Genomic DNA, 15374 nt, shown 5'->3' with positions numbered 1-15374 from the left:
AGGTGCAGCTCCACAACCTGCCAGGGCTTTGTGATTCACGAAACTCACACTTAACAGGGTCGAAGACCAGATCCTTCCACATGGCATCTCAGGGTCCTCACCACAGCCCCATTAGAGTATGACACTCAGTTTAGAAAGAAAAGCTGACTTTTTCTTTTTCTCACGGCCACCTCTACCCCCACCCCCACCCCCACCCCTGTAAGTGAAATGGTTTTCCTAGGGTGTGGCAAAGGGAGAGAAGGAGGAGCAGAGGCCAGGGCTTGAAACTGGATGCCCTGGCACCTGGCAGTTAGCACCAGTTTAGTAGCTTTCCAGCACACGGTAGAAGGTAAGTCCCTGGAATGTAAGTTACAGCACAGATCTCTGAGGAAATGGAACATTTATTTTGGTCACCTATTGTGGATCTTTTGAGGCAGGATTTCACTATATAGCCCATAGTGAACCTGTTATCCCCTGCCCCCATCTCTGGAGCACTGGGATTCATTATGCGTGTTCTTATCACCAGTGACTGTGGTTGAGTTATTTAGCAGGTGTTTACTGAATGTCACTTTCCCCTACTGTTGTAGGTGCTGAAGAAAACCGTAATCATCCAAGTTTTACTCTCAGGGAGTTAATTGAATAAAAAATATAGTTTGTGAGACTGTGGTAATATAGTACATGTAGTACAGGGACAAAAAAAACTATGTATTAAGTAGGCAACAGAGGTCTGTGCCAACCACTTGCTCAGGGAGTTTGTTTGTCTAGTACCCTAGACCAGATGTCCTAAATAGCAGAAACCATTTTACTGCTCTGAAGTCGTAGAACAAGGAGGTTAGCAATGTTGGTTTCTTCCCGAGGACCTGGAAGAGGATTCCTCACAAGCTTCTCTAAAGTCTAACAGTTGCTGGCAATACATGGCATTCCTTGGGTTATAGAAGCATCACCTTGTTCTCTACCTCCATCTCTACATAACATTGTGCCTGGGTCCAGATTTCCCTTTCAGTAAGCACACAATTATATCAAACTAGGGTCCCAGCCTCCCATGTGTGACCTTGTCTTAACTAAGTCTGTATAGAAACCAGATCACATTCTATGATCCTGAGAGTTTCTGCTTAACGGTGAGATGCTGAATTGGGCAAAGGGAAATACATAGTATGTATGTATAATTTCAGCCATTCACAGATTTCGCAAGATGAGGACAGGAAAGCACTGGATTGACACTAAAGGAAAGGTGTTGCTGAGAACTTAGAGGGTCCTTGTGGTGTGCTCAAGGATATTCAAAGGGTCCATGCACACGCAGCAGTACCAGATGCCCTAGTTCAGCTCCATGGGACTCAGTGTTGACTTTGAACTTGGCAGAGCCTAAAGAGAAAGGGCAAATAGAGTTCCTGTGATCCTGTCCAACATTAGCATTGAAGTTTTCCTTAGCTACAGACCATGCTAACCCTGAGCTCTGCCCTACTGGTGCCACTCAGTCACAATTTAGGAATGCCTGTATCTCTAAGAAAATGATCCTGTATATAGCTTAAGCAAGGTATGCAAGTTCTGGATGGCAGCTCCTTGCTGATACAGCCTAATCTTCCTAATTCTGGGAAAGCCTAGAAGACCTGGCAGCCCTGGTAGTGGGGAGGCTATCTTCTTTTTTAAACTGTCCTGCCCAAAATTTAGTGTTTTTCACTAAGGCCTTTTGTGATGTTGGAGGCCCTTAGTTGTGGGTACTTACCTTAGGCATGAGTGAATGGGTATTCTTCAGAGTGTTGATGTTAGACATGAACACTGTGGGCCTCTGTGGATAGAGAAGCTGGGGAGGCTGTGAACCAAGGCAGAACAGTCACATGTATGTGTTAACCCCTGATTTAGATTATGGAGTGGCCATGTATCCACAGAGCTCTTGCTCTACATGTTGTACCTTGGTACCCAAGGCCCGAGAACAGATAGGGGAGCATCTACTGTATACAGCTTCATTTCCTCAGACTATGCTTCCCAGCTTCCTAGTAGTTCTGGTGTTAGCCATGAGGTGGGTAGCTTCTTGCCATGTTTAAGCAGTTTTGTACCTTCAATACACAGATCTGAGTTCTTCTCCCACCCACCACACACCCCATTTCTGGAGCACTTGGTTCATGCACACACACCCAACTTTGTACTCAGCTTCCTGACTCAGCTTTCGGTCCCATCTTGCCAGGCCACCTCTCTACCAGCAGAAATGCCTCCTACTAACCATACTGTGTCATCAGTATGCCTTGGCTGCCCCTGGTCTTTGAGGTCTCTACTACCTCTAGTGCCTCTACAAGGGAAAGCACCTGAAACCTTTCCTTGCTGTTGCCTTTGGGGCTTCCCTTTCTTTCTTTCTCCTAGCACAGGCGTTAACACCAAGCATTTGAGTGCTGATCACGGGCCCCTCTGTGCAGCATTCTTTTTTTTTTTTTTTGTAATGGAGTTTTCTGAGGAACTTTTTTTTTTTTTTTTTTACTTCTATTTTATGTGCATTGGTATCGGATGCCGTGGAACTAGAGTTACAGACAATTTGAGCTTCCTTGTGTGTACTGGGAATTGAACCCGGGTTCTCCGCAAGAGCAGCCAGTGCTCTTAACCACTGAGCCATCTCTCCAGCCCCCTGTGCAACATTCTTATCTAGGCTTTTATAGTGGCTTACATACTGGCAAGGGTTGTTGGTCTCAGCTTTTGTCTGTCATACCACAAGTTCCTTGCAGGTAGGGACCTAGCTCCTATTTTCAGCAGGCAGCATGAACTTGAATCCCAACTGTTGTGGGCCTGTGGTCTCTTTGTCTTCGTGTAATAGGAATAATGTTCTGCTTGTTAGAGATGCTGAGGACCAACTGAGAAAAGGCTACAAGGAGTCTGAGCACCATGCTGGCCTGTAGTGAAGTTCCAGAACAATGCCATTGCAAGAGATTGTCTTATGTGCAATTACTTGCCACAACATTGGCTTTATAACACCAAATTTTGGTTCCTTACTGTGGTGTTTTGGCCCCATATCAGCCCTAATTCTGACTTGTTTTATTTTAAGGTGTCATATGCTCGCCCAAGCTCAGAGGTCATCAAAGATGCCAACTTGTACATCAGTGGGCTCCCGAGGACCATGACTCAGAAGGACGTGGAGGACATGTTCTCTCGGTTTGGGCGAATCATCAATTCCAGGGTCCTTGTGGATCAGACCACAGGTACAGACAGGAGCTAGGATAGGAAGCAAAGGCTTCTCTCTGAGCCCAGGACCAGGTGTTCTAGGGAAGATAGAGAAATATTGATAATTAGCCTCCTAAAGGGGACAGATTGGGCATGAGAAGACCTTAATTTTCATTTGATTGGGCTAGGGGAGTGAGGTGGCATTAAAGAATCCTGGGGGGCGGGGTAATGGTGCACACCTTTAATCCAACAGTGAATCAGAGTTTGTCATCTGCCTGGTTTATATAGCAAATGCCAGACCAGCCAGGGTAACATAGTGAGCCCCTCTCTCAAAAAAAAAAAAAAAAAAGCCACCCAGCATTAATTAGGTGGGCATTTTGTAGGAAAAACATCAAAATTCTGGTAACTTCTCTGTACACCTAAGTAGCTTTCACTGGCCTGGGAATAGTTGGCAAAGTTGCTGTTCACCTGTCATTTGTAGTTCTTACTCCAGGTATGTGGTGTCAATGTGTCTCCTCTTAAGAGTTCCAATTCCCCACCTTGTTGACCAGAAGCCACACCATTGGCTGTTTCAGATGGACTTCCTCAGTCTTCATGATTGGGATGCTCCTCTCCAGAGAAAACAGTTAATTCCTGTCCCTTCCATCCTGACCACTTGGCAGGTCCCTCTCAGGCCATCTCAATATAGACTTGGACCCCAAGCTATGTATTAACACCTACTCTGAGCAGTCTGTTCCCGAAAGGCCCAGGTTCCCTCACCCCATTGTGTACCTTATGGATGGGCAGCAGACTGGGATATAGTGTTTACATAGCAGGAACTTCCACCCCCAGTTTGCCCTGAAAGTTATCAGTATTCCCTGAAGTACCTGTTGAGAGAGGCAGTGAGCTACTGGCCAGTAGGTGACCAAGCTAACACAGGTGCTTCTACCTGAGGCTCCTCCTAGATCACATGTGGCTCCTTTGTCAGTTGTGGCCCAGCAGTGCTGGGTGTGGGAAACTGAAGCAGAACTCCATCCCCAAGAACATACCATTTTTCCTATAGGCTCCCCTCTGCTTCTCTGGCATAGTTAGGCCCATTGTGCAGAAAGTGTCGCTTCTAAAGGCAGCTCCCTCATCTGTTTGTAGAGACTTTGTCTCTTTCCCCTGTCCAAGAGACACCCCACACTGTCACCCTCTCTCCCCAGTTAGCTCTGAACTCAGGATGATTTCACTGTTTTCCCTTGGCCTTCACTGCTGTTCTCAGCTACTTTAGCAAAGGATGCTACACTCTAAGCAAAAGGACGTGGCGGGATCCCCCCTCCCTTCCCTAGCCCCTCCTTCCACAGATGAAGCCATCAAGAGATACTCACTTGCTCTCCCAGGACTTCTGCTGGAGAGAAACAATACTCTTGCTAAGACTTTATGAAGCTCAACATTCCAAAGAGAGAAGGGTATTGAAAGGGAAGACTTGTGTTAAGTTCTGTAGAAGAAAAGCATTTGAAGTTCAGAACCAAGGATGGGAACATGGTCCTGTGGGTGGTAGAGTCTGCATACCATGAGTAAGGTCCTAGGTCTTGTTCCCAGTAGTGGGGACAAAAAAGGAAGTACTTAACGGAGTAGCATATGGGGTTAGCGTGGTGGCTGTGTATGTAAAGGTAATTGCTCCCAACTCTGATAAACAAATCCAATTCATGGGCTCTAATATGCTGGAAGAAGAGAACCCTTATGTTATCTCTGACTTCTACACCTTCATTGCGGCAGACACATATACACAAACACATGGTAAATAAGTGAATATTTCTTGTTTTTATTCACCATTGTCTTAGTTACCTTTCTATTGCTGTGATAAAACACTGAGCGAGGCGAATTATAAAAGAAAGTACTTAATTTGGCTTATGATTTCAAAAGATTAGAGCTCATGATGGCAGAGGGAAGGAACAGTAGAAGGCATACATTATGATCACAACCACAAGGCTATGAGTGCCTTCTACCAGTGAAACCCTTCCTCCAGCAAGGTCATACTTCTAATCCTTCCCAACTGGGGACTAAGTGTTCAAATATATGTAACTGTGGAGCCATTCTCATTCAAACCATCACAATTGTTTTTAAATACATTTTTATTTTATGTGTTATGAGTGTTTTACCTCTATGTATGGTATGCATACAGTGTGCATACAGTGCCTAAATAAATGTTTAAGACAACAACAAAAACAGGCAGATATGGTGGCACAGTCCTTTAATCCCAGCACTCTGTAGGCAGAGGCACATAGATCTCAATGAGTTTGGAGCCATCCAGGTGAGACCCTACCTTTAAAAAGAAGGAAAACCAGGATCTTCTTTTAAGAATCTTTATATAGCCTGTGGTGGTAGCTCACACCTTTAGTCTCAGAGGCAGGTGGATCTCTGTGAGTTTGAGGCTAGCCTGTTCCACAGAGTGAGTTCCAGGGTAGCCAGAAAAACTGTCTTGAAAAACTAAAGTCTTCCGTGGGGCTAGAGAGATGGCTTAGTTGTTAAGAGTACTTGCTACTCACCCAAAGGACCCAGTTCAGTTCCCAGCACCCACATGTCAGCTTATAGCCATGTGCAACTCCAGTTCCAGACTGCTGGATGCATTCTTTTGACCTGCACAGGCACAAACTGGTACACATACATACACACAGGCAAAGCACTCACACATATAGAATAAAAATTAATATTTTAAATGTTTTTCTAATTGTTCACATCCATAGTCAGTAGAACTAATTTTTATTTTTTATTATTTTTGTTTCCTTATTCAAAATTGTAAATTCGATTAGTTCACACATCTGGAAATTGTGCCAATTCTTAAGTCTCTGTTGTTAGTCCTGAAAACACTAGCAAAAATAAAGCCTAATTCAGAAAACTTTCTGAAGAAGAGTCACAGTAAGGGCCAGTGGGGATGGAAGACACCAAGGAAACACTGCCTTCCTGTAACTGGAGTTTCTTGTCCCACACCCTTCAGCCCCAAATAGATACACAGGTGCTCTATTAATTATTAAACTGTTGGCTGATGGCTAGGGCTTCTTATTGGCTAGCTCTGTCTTAATTATTAACCCATTTCTATTAATTTATGTATTTCCATGTGGTCTTGGCTTGCCAGAGAATGCCTGGACCTGTTACTCCTTTGGCAGCTACATGGCCTCTCCTGTCCCTCTCTCTCCTTTTCCTTCCTCTTGTAGCCCCACTGTACTTCCTGTCTGGCCAATCAGTATTTTATTCATCAACCAATAAAAGAAACATATACAGAAGGACATCCCCCATCACCTGGATACAGCAGGACTGAGACACATATGAACTCATAGAGATAGTAGCAGCATACACCAGGCCTGCACAGGTCCAAGCTGATGATGTTTGGGCACTGGAAGTGGACATTATCTCCCATCCCTAAACAAGAAGTCATCTCACAAAGGAAAAACTTGTTTTCTTTTCTAATGGAGTCTCACTGGGTATACAGATCACACTTAACCGCAGGCTCCATTCCTCGAAGTAGACAGCCAACTGAAAACTAACTCAATGGTATTTTTGGAGCTTTTTTGTCTCATAACACTTTTGTTCTTTCCCAGTTTGTTTGTTTTTATTTCCCTGTTTTCTAAAATGAGAGAAAGAAGGCATGGAGTTGTGGATGGGAATGAGGGAAGGATCTAGAAGGAGAACAGGGAGTGGAAATGATGATAAAACTATTGTATGAAAAAAATACTTTCAATTAAAAATAAAATACAAATCACAGAGTTATCTTCAGAAGTATGAATTCATCAGACACTTATGGATTTTTTTTTTACCTCCTCCATGAGCTATCATCTCCTTTTTCTTTCAGGTATTTTTTATTTGAAAGCAGTTGCATAAAACAAAACAAAACAAAAAAAAACAACAACACTTAGACATGGGCTTTTCCTCAACTTGGACACAGGTCTAAGAAGTAGAATGACAGTCACTCTAAAGGTGACCTTGTGCCAACCAACAACAACTTTGAATCATACTGGCCTAAAGTTAGGTCAGTGTTCAGCTTTCCAGTATCAGCCAAACTGTCAATTTTGCTGTGTAAGAGTAAATACAGACAGCATCTGCCAACGGTTGGTCTTCAGGTGTTCTTAAAGGCTTAAAATTTATAAATGAGCTCAAGTGCCAGAATCTTCCCAGCACATGGCATCTTGCTAGGTCTGGAATCACAAAATCAGTGCATACTATGCATTTTAAGTAGGGGTAACTTTTGTTGGGTTTTGCAGTGCTGCCATTGAACCCAGAAGAAAGTATCCATAGCATCCCTGGCTTCTGTGCTCATACATGAATCATATGGCATTTGGGGATCTTCTAAGATATGATTGGGGAAAGTACTGAGATGGGGAGGAGACTTGAGAATATTTGACAGCATGCTCACTTAACAGGTCACCCAAGGCTCTAGGCCATCATTGTTACTCTTTAACTGTACTCTATGGGCCTTTGCCTAAACCGGGGATAAAGCACCATTAGTAGAGTGCTTGCCTGGCATGCAGAAGGACTTGAGTTCAGTCCCCAGCACACATAAACTAGGTATAGTGACACATACCTGGGATTGAAGCACTTGACAGGTAGAAGCAAGATTAGTAGGAGTTCAAGGTCATAGGCAACATAGTTTGAAGCCAGCCCTGTGTCAAACCAAAAAATGTTTGTCTAGAGAAGGATCACCCCCATCCAGGTTAGCCTTTGCTGGTCTTGTGAATGAGAATGTTTAGTCAAGTTGGGGTGGCCATTCTTCCATACCACATCCAGAATCCAGTTCAGAGATGTCACTCAGAAAGGACCCTTAACACCTTCCTAACTGACTCTTCAGTGTTTGCAGCCCTCACCCATTTCTAAATGTTCTTGAAAGCACAGTTTACTACTTTCCTCCTCCCAGGGAGTCATTGTTTCAGCTCAAAAGAGAGTCTGAAATTTTAATCTTCCACTAGTAATTGTTTTATTTATTTGTTGCATATTTGGGTTTGATTTCAATTTATTTCATTATGTAGGTGCACAGTTTGAACCACAGCCTATAGACTTGACTTTTGTCTGTTTTGTTTTGTTTTTCTGTCCTTACATTTTCCCCCTAACTCCATTTTTGTTGGTTTGTTAAAAAGGTTTGTCCAGAGGGGTTGCGTTTATCCGGTTTGACAAACGGTCGGAAGCAGAAGAGGCAATTACCAGTTTCAATGGTCATAAACCCCCAGGTTCCTCTGAGCCCATCACAGTGAAGTTTGCAGCCAATCCCAACCAGAACAAAAACATGGCTCTCCTCTCGCAGCTGTACCACTCTCCTGCTAGGCGGTTTGGAGGCCCTGTGCACCACCAGGCGCAGAGATTCAGGTGGGTCCGTAGATTGACATTCTAGTGGGCTATTTGTAGCCTGCTACACTCCTTCAAGCTATACATAGCCCTGTGTTGAGGGGACTGCTCCGAGAAGAAAATACTGGGGACACTAGGCTGATCCTAGCAGAGTCATATCTTCCCTGGCTTTGTCCTCACCTCTCTACTAGAAGTGTGTCTGTGCACTGGGCGTGTTGGCTCACACATGCAGTTTCCATCACTGGAGAGACATAGGCAGAAGGATCAAGAATTAAAGGCTACCTGGGATACAAAACAAAACTTTCTCAGGGGAAAGCAAAATATATTGCAATGGACCCTCAATATCAGTGGTAAGAGAGTGGGTTCCAGGTCCTCTGTAGGCACCAAATGCAGGGTTGCTCAGCTCTCCTATAAGATCTTTGTACATCACCTACACATATCCTCCCATAGTCTGAATGACTCTTAACACCTAATGCTGTCTACATGCTGTGAAAGTAGTTGCTGTAATGTGTTATATGTGGGATAATGGCAAGTCTGTACAACAGACAATATGGGTTCTTTTTTCCAGGGTATATCCAGACTGTAGTGGGTCATGTCCACAGATAGCCCATGGCTGCAGGGGGCCAACCATACATCCACTGAGGCATTATCAGTCTTTGGAGTCAAAAAGGTGGCACAAACCCTACGGGCTGCTGATAGTCTTCAGTGCTTGGTTCCAGTAATATAAAGTCATATTCAGCAGTAATTGCAGTTCTTCAATCCTTAGTGTGCCTGGGTTTTTGTTTTTAAAATCATGGCCCTAAAGAAATGGCTCAACAGGTAGGAGCACTGCCTCTCTTCCAGAGGATGTAGGTTCAGTTCCCAGGACTCATGTGTTGCATTATAACTGTCTATAACTTCACTTCCAGGAAATCCAATCCCCTCTTTTGGTCCATGGGGGCACCAGGCACACACATTGTGAAGATATACATGCAGGCAAAGCACTCATGCACATAAAAATAGATAAATACATGTATTTTAGAACTATGTGCTAGCAGTGGTGGTACATGCCTTTAGTCCCAGTACTTGGGAGGCAGAAGCAGGCAGATCTCTGAGTTTGAGGCCAGCCTGGTCTACAGAGCAAGTTACATGACAGCTAGGGCTGTTACATAGAGAAATCCTATCTCAAAAAAAAAAAAGGAAGGAAAAAATATATATATTTAAAAAAAAATCTTTTGTATCTGTGAGAAAAGATGGCAGTCAACATGTGCTTAAGCAAGGCCTGTTTGTAAGTAAGCTTTGCATTTGATCAGTGGCTTTTAAGGCAAGCTTTTATCATACCACTTCCTTGTCTATTTCTTCTTTCTCTTTTAGTCTAATACAGACAAGATGACCTAGAACTCACTATGTAGCTAATGGGTAAGATGGCCTAGAGCTAGGCAGTGGTGGTACCTGCCTTTAATCCTAGCACACCAGAGGCAGGTGAATCTCTGTGAATTCCAGGGTAACCTAGTCTACAGAGTGAATTCTAGGACAGCTAGGGCTGTTACACCTCTGTATAACCCTATCTTGAAAAACCAAAAAAAAAAAAAAAAAAAAAAAAAAAAAAAAAATGTGTCCTAGAGCCAAGTCTGGCAGTGCATATCTTAAATCCCAGGCAAGTCTCTGAGTTCAAGGCCAGCCTGATCTACAGAGTCAGTTCAAGGACTGCCAGGGCTGTACAGAGAAACTTGGGGAAAAAAAAAGAAAGAAAGAAACAATGGCCTTCCAAATGCTGACAAACCGGTCTGCCACTCCTACACACAGTTCATGCTGTGCTGGGGGTAGAGCTTCGGGTTTGAGTACTCTGCCATATTGTAACAAAGATGCTTGGTCATATTTATAACTGAATGTTAGATGTCTGCTGCTCAATGGCCCTGACCCAAAGAAGGTCTGCTTTCCTCAATCCTTTTGTCTTCATACCGAAAATGGTGTCAGTTGCAGACTCCGTTAGAACAAAATGAGCTAGGGTCACTACAGAGATAATAGAATCAGGGTGTTACTGCCTTAGGAGCAATGAAAATTCGAGTTTAGGTGCCATTTTTTCTGTTTTTGTCAAGGTGGCAAGGGCTTGCCTTAGGTGGATAAAGACTTTTTCTGCTTTACTCTATAGATTTCCCATCTTTGCTTTAAGCAATGGGTCTTAGTAGATCCAGCTCTTTCTACAGTCTGTCTTGAAGAAGGTTATTTTCACAGTATAGCCATATAGAATCCTCCTCTGGCTCTAGTTCCAAAGCTGGCCTGCCTCTAACTCCTGGCTTAAAGACAGGCTGGGGAGGCATGAGGAAAGAATCAGGCCATTTTAGGAGTCTAAAGATGCTAGAGGTCAGAAGGAAATGGTGCAGTGGGGGAAGGGGGGGGTTAGGAGGCAAGGAATTGGTAATGTGGCAGAGATAAGGAAAGGAAGAGAGGCCCAAGTTGACAGAGAGCAGGCAAGCAGGACAGGGTTCTTTCTCCATCAGAGATGATGAGGGCAATCTCCTTAAGAAACGAGAATTGGGGAGATAGATATTTGTGGTTATCTGTATCCAAAAAGTCAGCTCTCGGCTTTAAAAAGTCCAGCCAACAAGAACAGTTTCTAAAAATGAGATTCTTGCTGGACTAGAGATGCATGTCTGAAACCCCAGCACTGGGAAGACTGAAGCAGAAGAATCTTTAAGATAGTAAAATAGTACCCTAGATGTTTGCAGTATTTAGTCATTCTTTGGTGTTCGTTAGAGGATTGGTTCTAGGACACCCCTTCACACCCCTATCTCACATTCCAGAATCTTCAGTGCTGAAGTCCACCATACAATAGAGTGGCGTTTGCATTGATCCCATACATATCCTCTCTTCACTCATCCCCGGGTCTGCATGTGATTTATACCTGATACTCTGTGATTATCACGGAAACAGATAGTGTGCTGTTCAAAAAGTCTGTACAAAGTTAAAACAGGTAGAAATTGGGCGGGGGTGGCAGGGAAGGATCTTTTTTCCCCCAGAATATCCTCCTTGATCCAAAATTGGTTGAATTGCAGATGTGGTTGCTGAAGACATCATTTGGTTGGAAGAGTGCTTACCTAGTATGTATGAAGCCCTGGGTTCCATTCCTAGCACCACATAAGTTAGGTGTGTTAGTACAAACCTGTCACTCTAGCACTTGGAAGGTGGAGGCAAGAGAAATTCAGGGCTATCCTTAGTTATATAGAGAGTCAGAGTCCAGCTTGAACTATGTCAGACCCTGCTTTTAAAAACAAAACAAAACATGGGTGTGTTAGCACACACTTAATCCCAACACTTAGAAGACAGAACAGGTGGATCTCTAGTTTGAAGCAGGCCTGATCTACATAGTGAGACCAGGCCATCTAAATCTACATATAGTGAGACCCTATCTCAAAAACTAACAACAAAACAAAATACAGATGGAGAACCCGTAAATGTAGTAGGCCTACTGTAGTTGCCCCATGAAAATCTAGGTGACTTGGAACTATGGTCAGAACCTCTTTCTACTGGTCATTGAAAACTAGCACAGCTTAGTATCTAACCTGGGTACCATCCTATCACTCACATCAACAGTACCATAATCTTTCTGCCCAAGATTGCCTCTGACCACAGAAGGCCATCAACTACTACATCATACTGCTGGCTATTGAAACCAATTATACAGTTTTTAAAACCAAGCAAATACTGTATCTTGGTTCTTTCTCACCACATTGAAACTAGCCCTAAAGCCTTCTTTTACCATATTGCAAGTAAAGTAGCATGCGATACCATAGCCAGATCTGGTATCATTTTGGAGCAAGTAATGTTTCTTTGGTTGTGCTATGCAACTCCACAGATGTACATATGTCCTCAAACAGTCTTTCATATTCCCTCAGGCCATTATTCTTTTCTCAGTGCTGCTTCTTCTATTATTATCCTTAAACCTTACTACTACATCCACATTTTTTAATCCACATGTTTAACAGTTCACTGTGGCCAAGCATGGTATACATATCTGTTGTCCTAGCACTCAGGCTAATCCTGAGCCAGCATGAGCTATAGAATAAGAAATAGAAAAACAGGACATGGTGGAGAGACAAGGGAGGAAAGGGTGGTGAGTGGATGTGAGGGTAGAGCGGGGTGGTAGTGATTGTGTCACTGTGGGGAAAATTCCCTGTGGTTGTCAAGTTGCTGATATTCCTCTAGCCTTGTTCCTATCTACTGAGTTTATAGACCTTAGTAGCTTGACCTGGCCCTCGTGAGGTGGTTTGAGCCAGCTCAGAGCTAAGGGGAAGGAATTACTGTAACCTGTATTAGCTGTGTGCAGCTTTGTACTCTTTCCAGAAAATCCTGGGCTTTGACTCCTCAGTCAGAAATATCACAATAAAGAAGGACTAAAACCAGAGGTAATCCCAGCACTCTGGAGGCGGAGGCAGATCTCTGAGTTCAAGGCCAGCCTAGTCTACATAGTGAGTTCCAGGACAACCAGGGCTACACAGAGATACCCTGTCTTGGGGGGGACGGGGTAGAAAACCAGAAGACAAGAAAACAGTGAGAAGGGACTAAACTTGGAGGGAAAGACTTCCTCCTTCACCTGCATGGATTAATCTATACATACTCACACACAGAATGTGAAGTTTCCCTCAAAGAAAGTGACAATGAAAGATCTCTGAAAGAGTACTGCCACCTGCACTGGGGCATGTGAAAGAAACTCACAGAGCTTCAAATAAGGGGTATGGGGCTGGGCTTGTGGCTCAGTGCCCACCTTCAGTTCTTTCCTCAGCATAATTAAGGTGAAAAAAATGTCACAGTGAACACTGTTACCTTATACGGCTAATATATGCTTTTTTTTTTCTTTTAAGTCATTTAACTCACATAGTACCCCAGCCTTAAGCATCCATAGCTTAGAGGAGCTGGCTGTGTAGAGAAGTAAGAGGCCCAGTATCCTTAAACCAATGTACTGTCATCCTGGCCCTGTCCATCCTTCCTCTTACCCCTCCTGTGCAGGTACACTACCAGCCTTAACCTTGACCTGAACGTGTGCTCTCTGTTTGCTAGGTTCTCCCCTATGGGTGTAGATCACATGAGTGGGATTTCTGGTGTCAATGTCCCCGGCAATGCTTCCTCGGGCTGGTGCATCTTCATCTACAACCTTGGGCAAGACGCTGATGAGGGGATCCTCTGGCAGATGTTTGGCCCCTTTGGTGCAGTCACCAATGTGAAAGTGATTCGTGATTTCAACACCAACAAGTGCAAAGGGTTTGGTTTTGTGACCATGACAAACTATGAAGAAGCTGCAATGGCCATAGCAAGTCTGAACGGCTACCGCCTGGGGGACAAAATTTTACAGGTTTCCTTCAAAACCAACAAGTCCCACAAATAACTCGCTCATGCTTTTCTTTTTTTCTTTTCTTTTTTCTTTTTTTTGTACGGAATAGATAATTAAGAGTGAAGAAGTTGAAACTTTTTTGTTAGTGTACAACTCATTTTGCGCCAATTTTCACAAGTGTTTGTCTTAGTCTAAATGAGAAGTGCAAAAGGTTTTTATACTCTGGGATGCAACCAACATGTTCAAATGCTTGAAATCCCACAAATGTTAGACCAATTTTAAGTTTATTAAGTTATTTCCTTTAAAGTATATATTAAACCGAAACCTAAGTAGACTGCATTGACTAACCAGTCCCTCTGGATGGTGGTGGAACGGAAGCATGCTTTAACTTCTAAGACTGTCTAACACCTATTTCATTTGATGTCTCCACAGACCAGATTTAAAACAAAACAAAGACCTTTTTTTCTTCTTAGTTCTAGTTTTTAACCTAAAGATGTTAGACAGATGGAGAATGTGTTTTCTCAACTGTTTCACCATTTTAAGCAATTTCTGCTTTAGTTGACGGGAAATCTGCCCTCTTCAGCAGGTCCCACTGCTGCCTCCTACACACTCAGTCCTGGCTCTGTGGTGTTGGGAGCAGCAGCAGGGCCCATTCTCTGTGGGCCTTTACCAGGGAAGGGTGGGTTCCACATGTTGGGCTGGGCCAGGCCCTCCAGAGGACACAAAGGTGTTTTATAAGCCCAGGCACCAATGAGAACGGACCAAAGAGTTTCAGGGCAGCTCCAGTATATTCCAGAGTCAGACCTGAGCTCCGGGCATGCCTGAAGATGTCCAACTCCTCTGACATCCTGAGTGTCTGTCCACACATTGCATGCATGGTGCCACACATCGGATACTGTTGTTCATGCAACCTCTCGAGTTTCCAAGACCATTTAACCCAGCTTGAATGCACAGTGATAGCTGTTTTTAATGACACAGAAACATTTGAGCATTGTATTTCTCGCATCCCTCCTTGTGAGCACTAGACTTTTTCCAATCTTAGTCAGATTTTTGTTTTGAAACTTTGCTTTTGTATGAACACTCAGCAGAAAAGTACTTCTTGCCAGTTATCTATTAACAAAAACCTTTGATTTGTAGTTTTAAGGATTAACCCTCAAAGTTCTCTTCATAACTGCCTTGACGTTTGGGGTTCTGTTCTGTTAATTTTCTTTTGCTTTTTTGTGTTTTTTGTTTGTTTTTACTTTTGCATTTAAGACCATTAAATTTGATTTTGTTTTGCTCGAGTTTTGTTTTGTTTTTTGTTTTACCTTTTCTTTCTTTTTTGGCTAGGGAAGGCACAGACAGCCCAGCATGCAGGGAGGAGTCTGTCAAACCTTAAACACTTGCCTCAAAGTTTAAAAAGCATTTCTGGATCTATGGTCTAGACACACAGCTGAGGATCAATGGTTCTTAACGGGGGAGCTGGTAGAGAAGGTCAGAGGGAAGACCTTGGGAACAGGTGAGGCCTGGCCCCTGCAGCCTCAGGACCTTGCTGTGATTTGTATTAGCATGTGGTAAGAATGAGAACAGGCTAGCTCAGTTACTGGCAGCTCTTCACTTTGATGTGAGCCTGGAGTGTGTAACAGCAGGCTAGCACTTAGTTCTTGAT

At 43.5% G+C, this 15374-nt stretch overlaps 1 protein-coding gene across 1 annotated transcript in view; it reads left to right on the top strand.

Annotated features, from left to right (window-relative positions):
• Positions 1 to 15009, top strand: part of Elavl1 (ELAV like RNA binding protein 1) — a 41784-nt gene extending 26775 nt beyond the window's left edge. Inside the window, exons 4-6 of the mRNA XM_027415837.2 lie at positions 3008 to 3161; positions 8214 to 8439; positions 13456 to 15009. Of these exons, the coding sequence (XP_027271638.1) occupies positions 3008 to 3161; positions 8214 to 8439; positions 13456 to 13780 (705 nt within the window). The 3' untranslated portion in view covers positions 13781 to 15009. The remainder of the gene's footprint in view (positions 1 to 3007; positions 3162 to 8213; positions 8440 to 13455) is intronic.
• The last annotated feature ends 365 nt before the right edge of the window (positions 15010 to 15374 follow it).

The sequence above is a fragment of the Cricetulus griseus genome, chromosome 4 (assembly GCF_003668045.3).
Source record: "Cricetulus griseus strain 17A/GY chromosome 4, alternate assembly CriGri-PICRH-1.0, whole genome shotgun sequence".
Classification (NCBI taxonomy): domain Eukaryota; kingdom Metazoa; phylum Chordata; class Mammalia; order Rodentia; family Cricetidae; genus Cricetulus; species Cricetulus griseus.
Note: the sequence above shows the minus strand (reverse complement) of the source record. Positions and strands in the feature narration are given on the sequence as shown.